This window comes from Passer montanus, unplaced genomic scaffold (genome assembly GCF_014805655.1).
Source record: "Passer montanus isolate IOZ18808 unplaced genomic scaffold, ASM1480565v1 scaffold44, whole genome shotgun sequence".
Taxonomy (NCBI): domain Eukaryota; kingdom Metazoa; phylum Chordata; class Aves; order Passeriformes; family Passeridae; genus Passer; species Passer montanus.
This window is the reverse complement of record NW_024369262.1, coordinates 3,214,902-3,231,448: the sequence shown is the minus strand read 5'-3', so window position 1 is coordinate 3,231,448 and position 16,547 is coordinate 3,214,902. Positions and strand designations below refer to the sequence as shown.

The 16,547-nt window shown below is 43.4% G+C and overlaps 1 protein-coding gene across 1 annotated transcript in view; it reads right to left on the bottom strand.

The window, feature by feature from the left end:
- TAOK1 (TAO kinase 1) overlaps positions 1–16,547 on the bottom strand; it is a 69,379-nt gene that overhangs the window by 11,707 nt on the left and 41,125 nt on the right. The window contains exons 9-19 of the mRNA XM_039720517.1: positions 15,645–15,738; positions 14,912–14,993; positions 12,879–13,046; positions 11,812–12,015; positions 10,515–10,649; positions 9,695–9,931; positions 8,807–8,935; positions 7,053–7,256; positions 6,337–6,576; positions 2,192–2,404; positions 927–1,109 (exon numbers count right to left, since the gene is read on the bottom strand). Of these exons, the coding sequence (XP_039576451.1) occupies positions 927–1,109; positions 2,192–2,404; positions 6,337–6,576; positions 7,053–7,256; positions 8,807–8,935; positions 9,695–9,931; positions 10,515–10,649; positions 11,812–12,015; positions 12,879–13,046; positions 14,912–14,993; positions 15,645–15,738 (1,889 nt within the window). The remainder of the gene's footprint in view (positions 1–926; positions 1,110–2,191; positions 2,405–6,336; positions 6,577–7,052; positions 7,257–8,806; positions 8,936–9,694; positions 9,932–10,514; positions 10,650–11,811; positions 12,016–12,878; positions 13,047–14,911; positions 14,994–15,644; positions 15,739–16,547) is intronic.

The window sequence follows — 16,547 nt, the reverse complement described above, 5'->3', positions numbered from 1 at the left end:
CAGCTACTGCACATGAATGACACACAGGAACTCTGCTTTCACAAATTCATCTACTTTCTGAGAGCAATTGCCTCCTTGCAGAGACCAAAGCCCAACAGGACTGTGCTGCCTCCTTGGGGATGCTCCCTTGCCTGGCCGTGAGGTGGAGCAGTGCTCTGTGGACTATCCCAGCATCCATCCATTACCCCCTGGAAGAATTTCAGTGTAAAGAACCTCGAGGCCACAGAGTAATCACCCTAATTTATTACACACTGATGAACAAAATTGGGAAATGTTGTATGAATGGCAATGGCTGACATCTATAGGGCAAATCCAAAGGGAAAACAACTGCAGGAGGAAGGCTGACAGTTTATTTCCTCTCACCAGTTTTTGGTGCATTTCCTTTCCCTTGGTCTGTGTAGGCCACTCACAATTCTGCACACACATCTAGCATTGCAGCTGAAGCAAACTTCAACAAGAAGCACCTGAATACACATAGCCAACTAAAGCTGAGATCTGGGGACCAGCAGATGCACCACAGCTGTAGCTTCGACTACTTGAGTTTGCTCATAAGACACAATTTCATAGGGACACTGCAGCCCCCAGCCTTATGTTGTTACTGTCTGCTCTGTGAGAGGCCAGGACAGCCAATCTCCAGCTCAGAGGCAGACAGTACAGTTCTCTCCCCCTTCTGCCCAGAGAGGCACATCCCCCTCTGGCACACTTCAGGCAGCTCTATCCCAGCCAGAAGCTGCTCATACAGGAGGCCCAAGCTGGCAGAAAGTTTAGTCTGTGTGTCACTGAGCTTTCAACCCCAGAGAGACAAACACCCAAATGATCTGTGCTACTATATACAGCAAAGTAAGAGCAGTTTATCTTTCACTGATACATGGAATTTAAGATCTGAAATATGGAGTGTGCTTAGGATGCTCACATGCCCACTTTACCTTCTGCTCCAGGAGGGCCCGGCGGAGGGACACCCTCTGCTCAAGATCACGCAGCTCCCGATCATGCTGGGCTTCTGCCTGCATCTTGATTTTACTCTGATATGCGTTCAGCAGCTCCAATTCTTGCTGCAGCTGCATCTTCAAAACCTGGCACTCTGCTTCCTGTGCCTCATCCAAACGCAGCTGGGAAAGACAGACAATAGAGACGTTTCACCATGGGGTAACCACTGCTGACACTCCAGGGGAGGACCGAGGGGAGGGGGAGAACGGGCTGGGACATTGTTTTCTTAGCAATACAATTGGTCTCTATTGTACTTGGCTTGGCTGAACAGAGGATCTATAGTGACAAAGACTGGTGACAGTGAGCCCACAGCACTGATGCAAGTGATGCTGATGAGCAGTGGCGCCTCAGGAACCACGATCCACACTGCAGAGACCAGACTGCTGGAGGTGCAAACATCCTCAGCTCTCCTTTTGCTAGAGGCAAAGAGAAGCTCTCTTGCTCTATTCAACTGGATTAACCAATTACCTCTACCCAGGAGACTTAAGTCCAGAGCCCTGCCAATGCAGGACTTTGGGCAGAAGGATATAATGAAATAAACCTAAAAGCAACACGATAGTGAACTTTTAATCTTCCCATCATAAATGAAGCCAGCTACCCTGCCTCACAGTGTTAAATTTGTGTACAAAGTGATGTGAGCAGGATGCAATATGCAAGAATTGCAAAGAAAAGTGCACATTAAGCTGTAGCAAGGATTTGAAGCATTGCTCATATGGTCATTCCTTAAAGGAATCTCTTAAAGAAGGAATCACAGAACTTTTACTACACTTTGACCTCAGATTTACAGTCAAAACTGTGGACTCCTCCATGACTCAGTGAGCATCTTCCACGGTGGCACATGCTTGGGTTGGTAGCATCAACAAATCAAAATCTAAATGAGTTAAGATAGCCAGGTGCATGCTATGTAATGATGCTCTAACAGGGATGTTTATGTTGCCACATTTCATGCAAAAGCAGTCCACTGGTCACACAGATGCATCACTTTGCATCTCTACAACAGCAGCTTCAGCTTCAGCCTGCCTGGAGGGGGTGGTAGGTCTTTCCTCTGGGTTTGAACTCTGCTTTCTAAACACAGAGGAAGGACTGTGCAGGGAATGGCGTGTGCAGCAAGGAAGCAGAAAGCCTGCTGTCAGGATACAGAGCGGTTAAAATGCAAACATCCCTCTTTGGCTGAGGAACCCTGGGTCCCTTGGAGGCGACTCACAGCTTGTGTAGAGAGCATTTCATTAATGCTGTGATCATACTGCTCAGCCAGGATAGCCAGCTTCCGGGTCTGCTCCTCCTTGAGCCGTTTGAGGACAGCTTTATGTTCACTCTTTGGCGTGGTCTCCAGCAGATGGTTTCTCAGTGCTTTGTACTGTCTGGTTTGGATCTTGCATGTATCCTGAAACTGCTTCTTTATCTGTAGTTCTTTTGACTGGAAAGATGGAGGGGACACAAAGAAAAAACCAGCATGTTTCAAATGAGCGAAATATCCATTCAAATGGATATTTAGGATTACATTAAGGATATGAGTTCAAGAATCCACAAATGTATATTAACATCTACAGTGCAAGGAGGGAAGCAAAATACACAAGAGGCAATGACTATTGCTGCAGCTGCTTTGACACTGCTACTGTGCAAAACAATTAGAATACAGACACTTTTATAACAAAGCTCCAGCCTAAATACAGCTGTCTCTGCACAAAGAGCCTCACATTTGTCACTGGACTGAATCCAGTCCTGGGTGTTGCTTTTCAAGAAAAGTTCTTGAGGGACAGGACTAATATTTATTAGCACCAAAAACCATACTTACACTACTGTGCTTGTATGGCACATATATATGAACAGCACTTAATGTTATGAAAAGAAGCAGATCTGGTGCATGGGAAAGGACAGGAAAAAAGAGCAATGCTTTTTCCATCGAGGGTTTGATGAATATAAGATGTATTCTAACCCTTGATATTATGAGCCTGGTTTTCATAAAGAAACCCAAAAAAGACTAGATGTTATAAAATGCACACCACAAAACAGCAGTACTGTGTCGGTCTAGCAAACAAAACAATTCCCCAGTCCCACTGGAGGCTTACTGGAAATGGAGTTTTCCTCCCTTTGCACTTGCTAACATCTCTGTATTGTTTAGAAAGACAGCTGTGATTGCACATAGGGTTGGCGGACACCAATCCTGGAAAAGGTATTGGGATCCAGGTTTGCTGTATGACCTTGAAGAAATTATTTTTTACCTGCCTTCAGAGCAGCCCGTGAAGTTTAACTTGTACTAAGTGTTTCAAGATCCTGAAAAGAAGGGTATTCTGGAGTTCTCTGTATCTTTCTATGGCAGGGATACTACTCACAAAGCAAAACCCAGAAGTGATGAGTGATGATGGTTAATTGACAGATGGTCAAGTTCACCATGGTAAGAATAAACAAATAAATAAACACAAATCACTAAAATCAGACACAAGGGCCTTCCCATTGTTAGGCACCATGCCAAATCCTGAAGCACTAGAGGCACAGAGCACAGGACCAGACTCCTGTTTGAGCACGTTGGAGGAGCTCTGGGATGTGAACCAGTGAGGCAGATCTCTGTGCATGGCCAAACCAGCCCCTCCACTGCCTGCTCCTGGCACTAACTCAGGGCTCAGCAGGGCATGTGAAAAGCACAGCACTTGCAGCCACCTCAAAAGGTGCAGTGGGATCAAATAACACACCCAGCCCAAGCACACTTTGCTGCATGAAAGAACAAAAACACTTTGCTAACCTGATGCAGAGAACAGGACAAAGATGGGTTTCATTCAAATCAAAACATGTATCATGAAGAGGAATGCATCACTTTTAACCTTTCTAAATTTCACAGAAAGTTATTTCCTTCCAGGAAACCTTTAAGGTTGTTTCTCACTGCCCTTAAGGGAAGTGTCAGCAGGTTACACATTCCCATCAGGGACCTGGTCACAGCAAAACACTATCAACCTATTTTGTCCTCATTTTTTGTGAGGTCTTGCTTGGACACCAAACTGTTTACAGGCTCCCAATCCAAAGGCTTTAACAACAGGAAACAGAAGGGAGGAGTAAGATTTCCAGTCAGACTTCTGACAAGATCATTTTGACCTAGTATTGTGAAATACCAGCAAGAGGGTATTTGCATCACAATTAACACACTTGAAATAATAACAGCCGTTTTCACTGAAGGGTGAATTCTAGTTATGGGTCCTTCTGGTGCTGTCATAGAACAGACACTGACCGTTAAAAACCTGCTTCTAGGACAAAGAGCCTCACTAAATAACAAAGGGAAAGCCTGAAATGTGCCCTTGAGGGAAAACGTTGCTGGGGAGAGAAACTGAACAAATGGTCAAATTATCTATTCAATTAAGAATACTTGCCTGCATTAGTCAGAGGCAGGAGAAGGAGTTAATGCTAGAGAACAGCCTCGATAAAGAGGGGATTGTGCTACAAACCCAACGGTTGTCCAGGGCTCTGCTGTTAGCACTGCCTGTATGCAAAGGTGCAGGATTGACAGCTCAAGCCTGAAATCCTTCACTAATCACAGAACAGCCATGCAAAGCGAAGTGCAAGCTTTCCATGCTCCCTGCAAAACGCTTCAGCCCTGTCCTCCCTGGAAAAGGGAAGGGGCTGCAGCGCCTGCAGAGGTGTGAAGGCAGCCAAGCCCCTGCAGCACAGAAGTACCACAGATCCTGCTGCCCTGACAGCAGCCAGGGAAGGAGAACGGACATGCTGCCCACTCGTGTTTGCACCACATCACCTTGGGGAGGCAGAACTCATTCATGCTAATCTCAGAAGGATCAACCTAATACATCTGCTTCAGTTTTATTCAGCTCAGAGTGCAGCACAGCTTCCCTGTGAAGTCATCTGCTATTTATACACTATATCCTTGGAGATTCTCAACAGTGATCAGATGGTCCCTTGTTCTCACAAGCCAGGTTTTCACTATTTAATATTATTCTAATATTGACAAATCAGGTATAATTCTTTCTTTTCTGAAGTTCTGTTTTCAAGTTGGTTATTTCCTCTGTAAGAAGATAACTTGCAGGTGGCGAAAACTAAGTCAGATGGAGAATATCATGAGGAGGAAAAATGTAGAACAACAAAGAAACCCCATGCTCAGTATGCCATACACTCGTTTTGTTACTGGCACAGCTGAACACTGGGTGGAGAGAAGAAGTCTGCCTCCTCAAAGGAAATGTACCAGGCAGCTTTGTGAAAGGCCTTATACACCCTTCTCAGACACTTCAAAATAAACCACTGGACTTCTTCGGATGAAGTGAAGGCTTAAACAAAAACACTAAAAGCCTCAATCACAGAGGCCCTATAATTCTGGTCAGCCACCAGAGCTACAAGGGCAGCATGAGAAACCCAGAAGAGACAAACAGCAAAGGTCAGTGCCAGGAGCTTCCTGAGGACACTGCACTTGGCTGGTGTCTCTCTCTTTCCCCTCCCCACTTGCCACCATGCCAGCTTTAATATAAAAACACTAACCAGGTGAGTTAGCCAAGACTGAGTGAAGTTCATTTTGATTCACACAGCAACAAAAAGCTTTTGGGTTTTGTTTTTAAATGAGACTGCTTCATTACAGAAATACTGATTTTATTTTTGTACATGGGAGAGACAAGGATCAGAAAATGGTGTAGGAGGTGGAAAAAAAAGAATACCGTGAACATTAAATGCATTTAAAACTACCCCAGAAAGGAGGGACATTGCTGAGAAGAGCTTTTCAAAGAAGAGGAGGGACTAGTGCTGCCGTGGCCTTCCTGCAATACCCTGTAATGCTGAGCACCACTATGGTGCTCTTCAAGTTAATGAGCTTCAAATCACCTTGGCCTTGCTTGTACTGTAAAAGGGCTGTAATGGACCACTCTTCCATGGACCACTTTTCCATTAACACCAGCTCCCACTGGCATTCCTACACCACTAGTACCTTCAGAGCTCCTACAGCACTGAGTACCTGCAGAGCTCCTACAGCACTGAGTACCTACAGAGCTCCTACACCACCGAGCACCTGCACCACTGAGCACCTGCAGAGCTCCTACAGCACTGAGTACCTGCAGAGCTCCTGCACCACTGAGCACCTTCAGAGCTCCTACAGCACTGAGCACCTGCAGAGCTCCTGCACCACTGAGCACCTTCAGAGCTCCTACAGCACTGAGTACCTGCAGAGCTCCTACAGCACTGAGTACCTGCAGAGCTCCTGCACCATCAAGTACCTGCAGAGCTCCTGCACCATCAAGTACCTGCAGAGCTCCTGCACCACTGAGCACCCTCAGAGTTCCTACAGCACCGAGTACCTGCACCACTGAGTACCTGCAGAGTTCCTACAGCACTGAGCACCTGCAGAGCTCCTACAGCACTGAGTACCTTCAGGCTCTTGGGCTGCTGCCGGACCTCCATGACGTGCTTGCGCCGCAGCTCCCGCTCCCGGCGCTTGTTGTACTCCAGCTGGTTGGTGAGCTCGGTCTGGTGCTGGAGCCGGATCAGCTCGCAGCGCATCTTCTGGATGGTGCTGAGATGGCGGAACTCCAGCTCCTGCATGGACTCGTGCTGACGCAGCAGCATGGCGTGCTCCAGGTCCTTCTGTGTCTGCCTTTTGTTTAGCTCCTAGCAGGAGGACAGAGGGAATTATTAGGTTCTTTGTACTTACTTGGATTTCCGTTGACAAAGTGACATTTCACTTTGTTCACAAGGGCATTTCTCTTCCCAAGGCATCTGAGGACAGACCACAGAGTTTCTTGGTCTTATCAGCAGCAGACAGCAACGCCACCGGTAATTTTTCCTTCCTCATTTCACTTTTCTTCTTCCTGTTCTAGATGCTCAACAGGATTCACAGTAAGCATTTTCTGTTAACTGTTGTGTCTGATGACTTTTTGGACCTAACAATTCTCCTGCAATAGGGCATTAACCTGTACATTGGATGCCACAGGGGTGACCAGATGGCACTGCAAAACATCCAACCATTGTTCTACCACAACACTTTGGATGTGGTAACAAACCCTTCTGTTTGATTTGAGCTGGACTGCAGGTGAGATGCACTTCACAGAGGTGCATCCAGGTCCCATCTGTGCCTGTTCCCTTACCTCCCGCACCAGGTCCTGCTCCAGGTTGTGGCGGCCCAGGAGCATCCGTCTCTTGAAGCGGCGACACTCCAGCTCCAAGTACTGCCTCTGACGCCTCAGTAAGTTGGCCTCTTCTTCTGCCTGGAAATGCTGGATGTTCTCCTTCTGCTTAGAGAGCCACTCCTGCTTCTCCTTCTTTGGAGTGCTCTGGTTTTCATTCAGCTCCTGATAATCGCAAGGTGATTAATTGTGGAATAGTTACATTAAGATTTTTGGCCATGAACTGGACTGACCTGACTAATAAACTACTGAACTATGTTCTACTCTCTCTTCTCAAGTTTGGTGCCATCTCAGCCTCTTCAAAATGCATCACATCACATAAGGAACACTAAGGAAATACCAGGAGACAAATCACAGTGGAACAGATTCAAATACAGCTTTTTTCCCCCCACTGGCCAAAATACTGGTTTATGTCCACAGTTTCCAGACCTATGTATCAGCTGAAAATGTCAAAATGAGGGGTTGCCACCGAAAACACTTGGAGGTACTGCCATACTGCCTGGTAACCATTTTTACAGACTGCCAAAGGACTGAGAGAAGTGAAGTGTTCATGTCCCGTTGTTCAAACAGAACTCCAACCACATGAAGCACATGAGAAAATTTTTTGTGTCTTGCTTGATGAGAGCACATACTCATTTTACAGTAACTCATCAAGGCAGAGCTGCTCACTGAGATGCCACAACACACAAAAACAACGTAAAGAAGTTCACAGGTAAAACTTGCAGAGTTTCCACATTTGTACTACATAGCTTAAAGTATCTTTGGTAAAAGACTCTGCTTGCTTGAATTGCATACTAGAGATGCCCATGCAGTAATTAAGACTTGTGATACATTTCAACTGAAGTATGAGACAGAACTCCTCTGTATTTCATCAGTGTTTCTTGGTGCTCTGTGATCTACTGCCCACTTAGGAAAAGATTCTATGTTATTATAAAGAGCCCACGCTACTGTAGTTTTTGTTAGATCTTTCTTGGCTCTGCTGCTCTTTAGCCTTTTTTTTCTCCTGGGAAATGCCTATGTTTGGGAATATTTCCCTTTAGAGCTAGTTCCAAAGTTGTGTCATACAAGTTGATGGTTGAGCATTAAATGGTTCTTTCAAAAAATTATTTATAGTGCTTACGGTTTCAGTCACTCCACAAAAAGAATCAGGAAGTTTGATTCTATAGTTTCTCTGCATTTCACAGAGATCTTGATTTTCACTAAAATGCAGTGACTAATAAGTAATTACACAGCTTTCTCCATTAAAATGAATAGTGCTTTACAGGTATTTTCCCTACAAAAAATGCAGATCATCTCTACTGCTCTGTTCTCTTGCTCCTGTGCAGGAATATCATTAAGTGATAAGAAACTTCACTAACTGCTACAGGGAATGGTCACTACCTGCAACAACAATGTGTGAGAAAAATCTTCATGACCTTTCATAAACGTTTTTCATTCCTTAGGATGGCCAACTTTGCATGTTTCTGGCTAAAAAGCAGCATTAAACAATGGAGAGGTTTGTACTTTCATAAGATAAACATACAGTTACCAACAACTAACTAAAAAAATAAATTCTCTTACTCAAAGGTCAAAGAGATGGAACAAATATAGTACACACAGGACTCTGCTCATGAAATGCAGAACTCGCTGCAATCCTGTGGAAGATCTGTGGTGCAGTGCCACTTTTATTTTCACTCTCACATTGTATCACACATTTCTCACTGGAGATGAATTACCTCTTTCAGCTGCTCTTTACGGAGTTTATATTCTCTCTTCTGGGACTCCAGGAAACTGTTCAATTCTTTTTTCTGTTGGGCCTGAATATGCTGTTGGAACTTCTTCTCTTCATTGGCCATCACTTTAGCCTACAGCAAATCCAGCAGCAAGTCAGTCTGAATCCCAATGGATTATAGCTCATGTCCAATTTCAGCCTCAAGACCCAGAATTCATGGTAGTCACCACAATATTCACCATGTCTCTGGACAAGTCCAAGTCAGAGGAGCTTGTCCTCACTCTCTCCTCATTCCCCATCCCAACAAGGCACCCAGCAGAGTCCTCCTCCAGTGCCACATTCCCTCAGCACTATTGTTCAGCTAATCTTGCCTAAAAAAGTCAAAACCTTATGATAAACTATATCCTCAGCCTTCCACTGAGAGATCAGAGATGAACAAAAATCTATAATAACTGCTGTAGGCAGCACCACTTCATTATCAATTATTTAAAAGCATAGCCCCCCCATATCCATACACAACTGGACAGTGAACATTTAAGTGTAGCTGGCACATTTCTCCGCAGGCTAATCTGCCTCCACAACACTCAATGGCAGGCAATTATTGACAGCACAGACATGGCAAGAGAGAGGAAAACCCTCAGTGTTTTTTCTGGGGTCAGGATTCTAACATTCAGTACAACCCATTGCCGTGAAGGACATACCTTTTCTCTAGTTACATAACCCTTAGTGTAAGGAGGTGATGTATTAACCTTTTTCTAATTAGCAATTTGCTTGGCTCCTGAAAACAAGACATCTCAGAGTCCACACTGTCATCTCTGCACCAGTGAGGGGAAGTGGACAATTCAATGTAATTAACAAACATGGGTTGGTCTGATAAACCATAACCTCCTACCTCTTTTTCCATGGCTGCTTGATGCTTTTTAATTAGCTTTTCCATTTCTGCAGCAAAATTGTTACGCTGCGTTTCAAGATCTTTGTCCAACCTGAGGCGGTGCTCGTCCATCTCTGCCTTCAGTTTATTCTCTAATGCCATCAGTTGCTTCTGGTGCTGCCTTCTCATACGTTTATAGCCAGACATCTGCTCTCGGAGCTCAGAGTCTTGCTCATGTTCTTGCATTTGCCTTGTCACCTAGGAAGATAACCACACCGGGCCAGAGGAAGTTAATGCTGCTTAATCTGCTTTTCAGCAGTCTTCAAACCACAAAAGAAAACGATTCAGTTAAGAAATATGATTTTGTTGTAAAGAAAAGCACACATCCTAATGGCAGCAGAGCAGATTAAAAACTCAATTCTGCTGTAGGAGATAAGCTCACATGGGCTCCAGCAGAAAAACAGTACAATTGTTATAAAGCTGGTACTAAATAACGGCCTTTTAGCCTAATACAATGAGGGTGGATACATACACATACCCACTAATATTCATAATATGCATATGAAAATAAAAACCAGCTTATTACTGTAAATGGTTTCCTATATTCTAAAGGGCACATTAGATTTGAGACCTAAAATATTTAATATACACAAATTACATTTGCCCAGGTACCTCACTGAAGCTTTTATTAACTGACGCTAAATTATTTCAGTGACAGCATCTCAGTCAATGAAGACAGCTCATACTGTGATGATATTCTGAAAGCTCTGAGAAGTTGCACAGAGCTGTGCTCAGAGCATCCCCTCGTGCAGAGCTCTCCCCAGACCAGCCCTCCACGTACCAGCGACGCTGTGCGTATGGTAGCAAAGTGCTCTCGGTTGCGATAATGAGACTTGTGGCGAGATACTTGGGGAGGAGACTGGGGTTCTGATGCCCTTGTCCGAGGATCCGACTCCTCTCTGTAGTTCTCTTCCTCCTTATAAGCAAATGTTAATGTCAGAGAATAAAGAGAAACTGTGTTACTAAAGATTTTTAATTTTGGTCTTTTTATTTGAAAGGAAGAAAAAAAGCGTTTTACATTCATCACCCCTGAAAGATCTTCCTGCTGATGAAGGTATATACTGCAAAAGGAGTTCTGACCTACAACATTTGCTTTCAGAAATTTCATACTGAATTTTTATTACTAACCAAAGCTGGATATGAGGAAAAATAATGGAAAACTGAAAGGTGAGTTAAACAGTTTACTGCAACAAAACATAAAAGCTATAAAGTAGATTTTATCAAGTCTGAAAGACAAAAAAAGTATCTTTGTAGCTCTGAAAGACAGAGGAAGATTTTCATTACACCCACTGCAGAAATACCTCAAAGCAAATTTTAAAATTTGTCATGGTGTATTCCACATTCTTATTTTGAGTTTGTCATTCATCACAGAGCGATTACTAGTTAGATATGATACACTAATTAACTCCCTGAGGAAAAACCTGTGTCTTTGTTGCCTATCTGGGCAAAGAACAAGACATTCTAGCCACACCTATCATTAGCCACGGAATCAGCAGTGCTTTGAGTGATAACCCCTCCATGGCAAGAGCAGCCCAGCTCAGAGGGCACTGCCCAGCCCACCCTTCATCTGGCAGAGGGAAAGCAGGGAAGTGGTTTCTGCTGCATTTTTTTCCCTACACTTTATTCATTAACAAAATATTCAAATCAAGTGCTGGGAAGCTGGGTGCTGCAGAACTGATTTCAGCCTCTACTGCAGGTCCTGACTTTAAGAGTTATCTAACGAGGAGGTAAAAAGGGGAAGTCACACATCCTGTTGTCCCACAAGGCAGTGCTATGCATTTCAACGGTAGCCACCAAACAAACCTATTCACAACCTCCCATTCCAACTCCTGCTGATAAAGCAAACTGCTTTTGAAACAATTCCATGAGTAAAAGAATTTTTAGTGAATTAACAAAAAGAAATCTTCACAGTCGCTTTCCCAAATCTCCAGTGCACACTCATATATATATATATATTTGGGGCACAATAATATAAACTGCAGATAATGACTTGGGAATGGGAACAGCTGACTTTATGCCAAACAAATTCTCTCCCACTTTACACCTTCGAAGTTCTCCAGTAAGAATCCAGTGCTTACCGGCTTTAGATGAATGACAGAGCTATTTGACATCACGGTGTGGTCCCCCTCCATCATATCCAGCTCGCTCTTATCATCCGAGGCATCTGGAAGACTGTTAACACTACTGCTTTGGCTACTGGCACTGATAGACATACTAGGAATGGACTGATTACTTCCCACACTGTTCACTGTTCCCGTCCTGCCCACACCATGATCTTGTTCCTAGGAGAAAGGAATTAGAAAGAAAATTCAAACCCATTCCAGTGGTACCTGTGGACATTACCAAATGGAACATTCATTCAGTTTCTCTCTAAAAGCATCCACCTGCCACATCATGGTATTTTCCACCCTCCAGGCATTGCCATGAAATGTTTTTCTTGTGGGATGCTGGGGAGAGAGAGTCAGCCCTGTCAAGATTAACTGGCTGATGTCAGATTCTTTTCAGCAGCAAGCCTGTTAACAAGCTGAACTCTATCATGTATCAGCCACAGCGTGTCACCAGAAACTGCTGTGACACCAGAATCACCTGATTCTGGTGAATCCCTGTTCAGCTGGGACCTTGCACCTTGCAGGCTCCTTTCTCCTTTCCAGAAGAACTGGAATTCAGAGTCTCCTTCTCTGCATGGTGACTGCAGCACTCAACTCAAAAAACAGAAATCAATTTCCCTGGTGACCCGTTTTTCTTTTCTTTTTTTTTTTTTTAAACAAATGAAGAAAAAACCTCAATGCCTTAGATTTAGAATAACATTCTCAGTACATATGGTCAAAACAGAGATTAAATGTAGTTGCTAGAGTCCTCATGAAGCCTCATAAACAGGCAAAGAAAGCGAGGATTTACAGGACTGGAAGCTGACTGTTCAAGCATGAACACATGGCACAGCTTCTTGCCAGCACTAGGCATCTACCCTGTTTGTCCTTGTTTGTGCCTTGAGGTAGCTTTATTCCAAGCACAGAGAGGGAGACAGTGTTTACAGGCAGGTGTGTAAACAGCCTCCCTTCGTTTCAGCAATATCTGAAGTGTGGTTATTTAAATGACACAGTCTCATTCTCTCTGGTTCAGTGATGAAATCCAGCATTTCTCTCACCTCCTCCTCCTCCTGTGTTTCCACTGCAGGGCCATTGTGGGCCTCCTGGAAGAGGAGCTTCTTCATTTTACGATACTGCAGGTTGTCCAGCTCTCTCACTGCATCCTTTGTTCTCTGAATCAGGTCTATTAACACTGTTTCGGGCCTCTCTCGAAGAACAAACATGTGCTGCAGAACACAAACAGGTGAGTGGCCTCTCGTGCCTCCAATGCACATGCTTTGAGAACACAGTGATGAGCTCTGGTTGGGTTTATTAGCCCTCTTCCCTGCACAGGAGGAGAACACCTTCACAGCTAACACTGGCATTATTTTTAGACTTTGCAATCCAGACAGATTTCTGAATGATTGTACCAAAAAATAAAGGTGTAAAACCCCAGAAATAGCATTTTACATGCCATGAAAACTTGCTCACTATAAACCTAGACTTCAGAGACATTATCTACTAGTGGTTTAGTGAGGGAAGAGCAACAAATACCAAATAGAAGCTGAAGATGCTAGACTGGCTAGTATCTTTAACCAAATGTTAATTAACTCATCAGCTAACTCTCAGAATAAATCCCTTTTCCTTGTTTAGAAAAGCCTGGGAATCAAATATTCATCATACAGCTCTGAGTCATAAAATAGGCTGTGAACCTTAGAGCTTGGTCCTGGAACAGTTCCCCATGTTCTGCTCTTCTCTTGGAGATATTCACCACATTTCTATGCAAAGGTGGCTATATTTTGCCCATAGGTAAAGCAAGAGCTGTCTATGTATGTCAGAAGCAGCTTTTGCAGTCTCCAGATGCAATGTGCTGTGGAAGCATGAGTCATTATTAACACCACCACTACTTTCATTTTGTTCCTTTGGAGAACTGCAGTGCTGTTTCCAACATGGCACATTCCCTACCTGTCCCTGAAAAGTGGCATGCAGCTGTTTCAGACTATAGTTATGGAAGGAATCTGTTCCCAAATGTTTCATTTCCATCAATGTTCTCTTTAATTGCAGCACATTGCTCAAAATAAAACCAATCTGTAGAATTCTGAAATGGCAGGACTACACACCCACACCGAAACCTTTCCTGGATAATTGCATTTACTTTCTGAATAGACAGTTTTCAAAGAGGCACAAGTCCTCAGAGCCATTTTTAGGTAAAACCATGCAAAAAGGTGCTGATAAAACCTTCATAAATAGCATCCATTTCCCTGCAATGCAAAAAATTTGGAAAAACACTGTTTAGCAGAAGCAGGGCCAGGATAAAAAGAAACCCAAAATGTCAGAAGCTCTGTAAAGAGAATGACAAGTTAGCAAAATTCTGAATGCCACCTGATGCCACAAAGGAAATCCATCAAAGTCACACAAAAAAACCACTCCAACACCCAACTTCTCTGGGAGTTCTGTTCACATGTCAGCCTTTTGCAACAATCTACCCCACTGGCTTTGTCTCCAGACTACAATGAGCCAAAGCCAAGTACCTGCAGCACTCAGGAGCACAAATGAAGAATTAAGAAAGAAGCTAAGAAATAAAGCTTTTTCTTGCTTTATTCTGCAGACTGCTGAGACTTTTTCATGCCAAGAAAAAATACAGGGAGGAAAAACTGCTTTCTTTTGCCTTCTTTTCCCCAGCAGCGGATTTCAGGTACTGCATAAAGTACATTGGAGTGTTCTATAGCACAGAACACAGAGGGAAGTAACAAAAGGTACTTGCTAGCTAATGCATGGCAGCTCTGTCAGGATTAATTATAATCACTGCAATGATTGAGTTTACAAACTAAATCTCTTGACAAGTCAATGGTCATCCAGTGTTACTTGGTGGAGTGACCTTTTATGCTGAGAACTCCAAGGCTGGCTTGGAAAGTCACCTGGGGAACACTCTGAGACACTGCAGACAGGCAGTAAAGCCAGGGCTGCCAGCTCAGGACAGCCCACAGCACTCGCAGCTCCAAGGTGTTTGAGCATCATTAACCATAACCTTGTACAGTAGGTGAGACAGATCATCACAGGGCACAGCCCCTTTTAATACCACATGGAAAACAGAAAGGACAAGCAAGCCAACCTTCAGAAGCTCCTCTGATGTAGGCCTGTCTTGAGGAATTTTCTGGAGGCAAGAATCTACGAAGTTTCGAAAATAATCAGACCTGTTTCAAGGAGAGGAAAAAAAAATCCACCTAAGTTAACGACCCAGTTTAATTCATTAAGGAGTCAAGTTCCTCACATCTGGATGCTTGTAGCTCCTAGGCCAAGAACTATGGTTCAGTAAACCACAATTAGGAAGTTTTTAACTTTTGAAATTAGTTTACTGTATTTGCTGTTTTCAAAAGACAGTTGTTGAGGCTGGGAGGCACAAAATGTTACTACTGTCCTTTATTCTTCTGAAGTTTATGCAACAGACACTTGCCACACACAAGCTGTGTCTTCATCTTGCAAAGCTTCAACAAAACTTCAACAAAACAAGATTCAGAAATTGACAGTGTGGTTTGTGATAAAAAAAACACTAAACCCCATGGTTTTGGCTAGCTTGGGAGCTTCAAAAGTTTACTGACCCATGAATGGATTTTTTTACAGGATCTTGAGTTCTTCCAGCAGCCTGTCCTGTTCCTACTACAGTGAAGTCTCAAACATATACTTAGTAATTGGTCAATTTTGTGTACAAAATGTATAGTGAATCTAATGAGAACCTTCCAGCTCACATCCTCCCAACAGGGCTCCAGCCATTTCAAGAACTCAGCATGACAAAGCAGTCCATTTAGAGCGACCCCCTCCAACATTCCTCCCTCAGCAATACTCACCATTCATTAGACTGTAGTGTAGGGGATTCATTCTGCGCTATGTGATATAAGGCACTCATTGCGTTCATGTTAAACAAAGGAGGCTTCCTTTCCGCTGCACACAAGAGAAAAGAAGTTTTTATATGGGGAGATAGTCTCATGTTGTTGCTCTTTTTATTTATTTTTTTTTTACAGTTTACATCCCTTTATAAAGAAAACCACATCAGCAAAATCCCTACTGCCTGAACATGGAACCCCAAACCAACCCTACCCTGCAATCAGACAGATATGTTGGCATACGTCCTGTGCCATTGCAGAAGATGAAAGCCCTTTGAAGATCAAATGCCTTGTCCTCTCAAGCTTTTAAATTACGTGGTTTATCATAGTTGAGTTCTCTGACTCATTGTAATGTACTAAAATAGGAGTAAGTTAACAGTAAGCTCTATACTGGGTGTTTAGCCACTAAGCATTCTTGACTTCATACACCCCCCCTTTGTTTTTTTTTAATCTACAGTTGCTAAAAAGGTAAGAAATATTTATTTCTAGCAGGACAGCAGTGATGAAGAAAAAGCTGGTTACAAGAACCATCAAATCACACTTAACTGACTAAGCACATGGGCAGGAAGTCAGCAACAGGCCAACTCTTTATACTATTTTGAGAGTTGCCTTCTCTCTTTGGCTCTTCTCTCTTTCAAGCTTGTATTACTCTTATAGACTGACACAGCATGAAAGCTTAATGAGGAAGGAGATGATCTCACTGTAACAACAAAATTGAAGCTTCATCAGAATGTTTATGGGGCAAACTTTATAAAGCTCAGCCTCGCCATAGACATTCCAGAGAAGCTGGTCAGGCCACAAGGATGTTCCTACACTACTGAAAATGCAACAGAAAACTTTCCTTCCTCAAGAAAAATAAACAAGGAA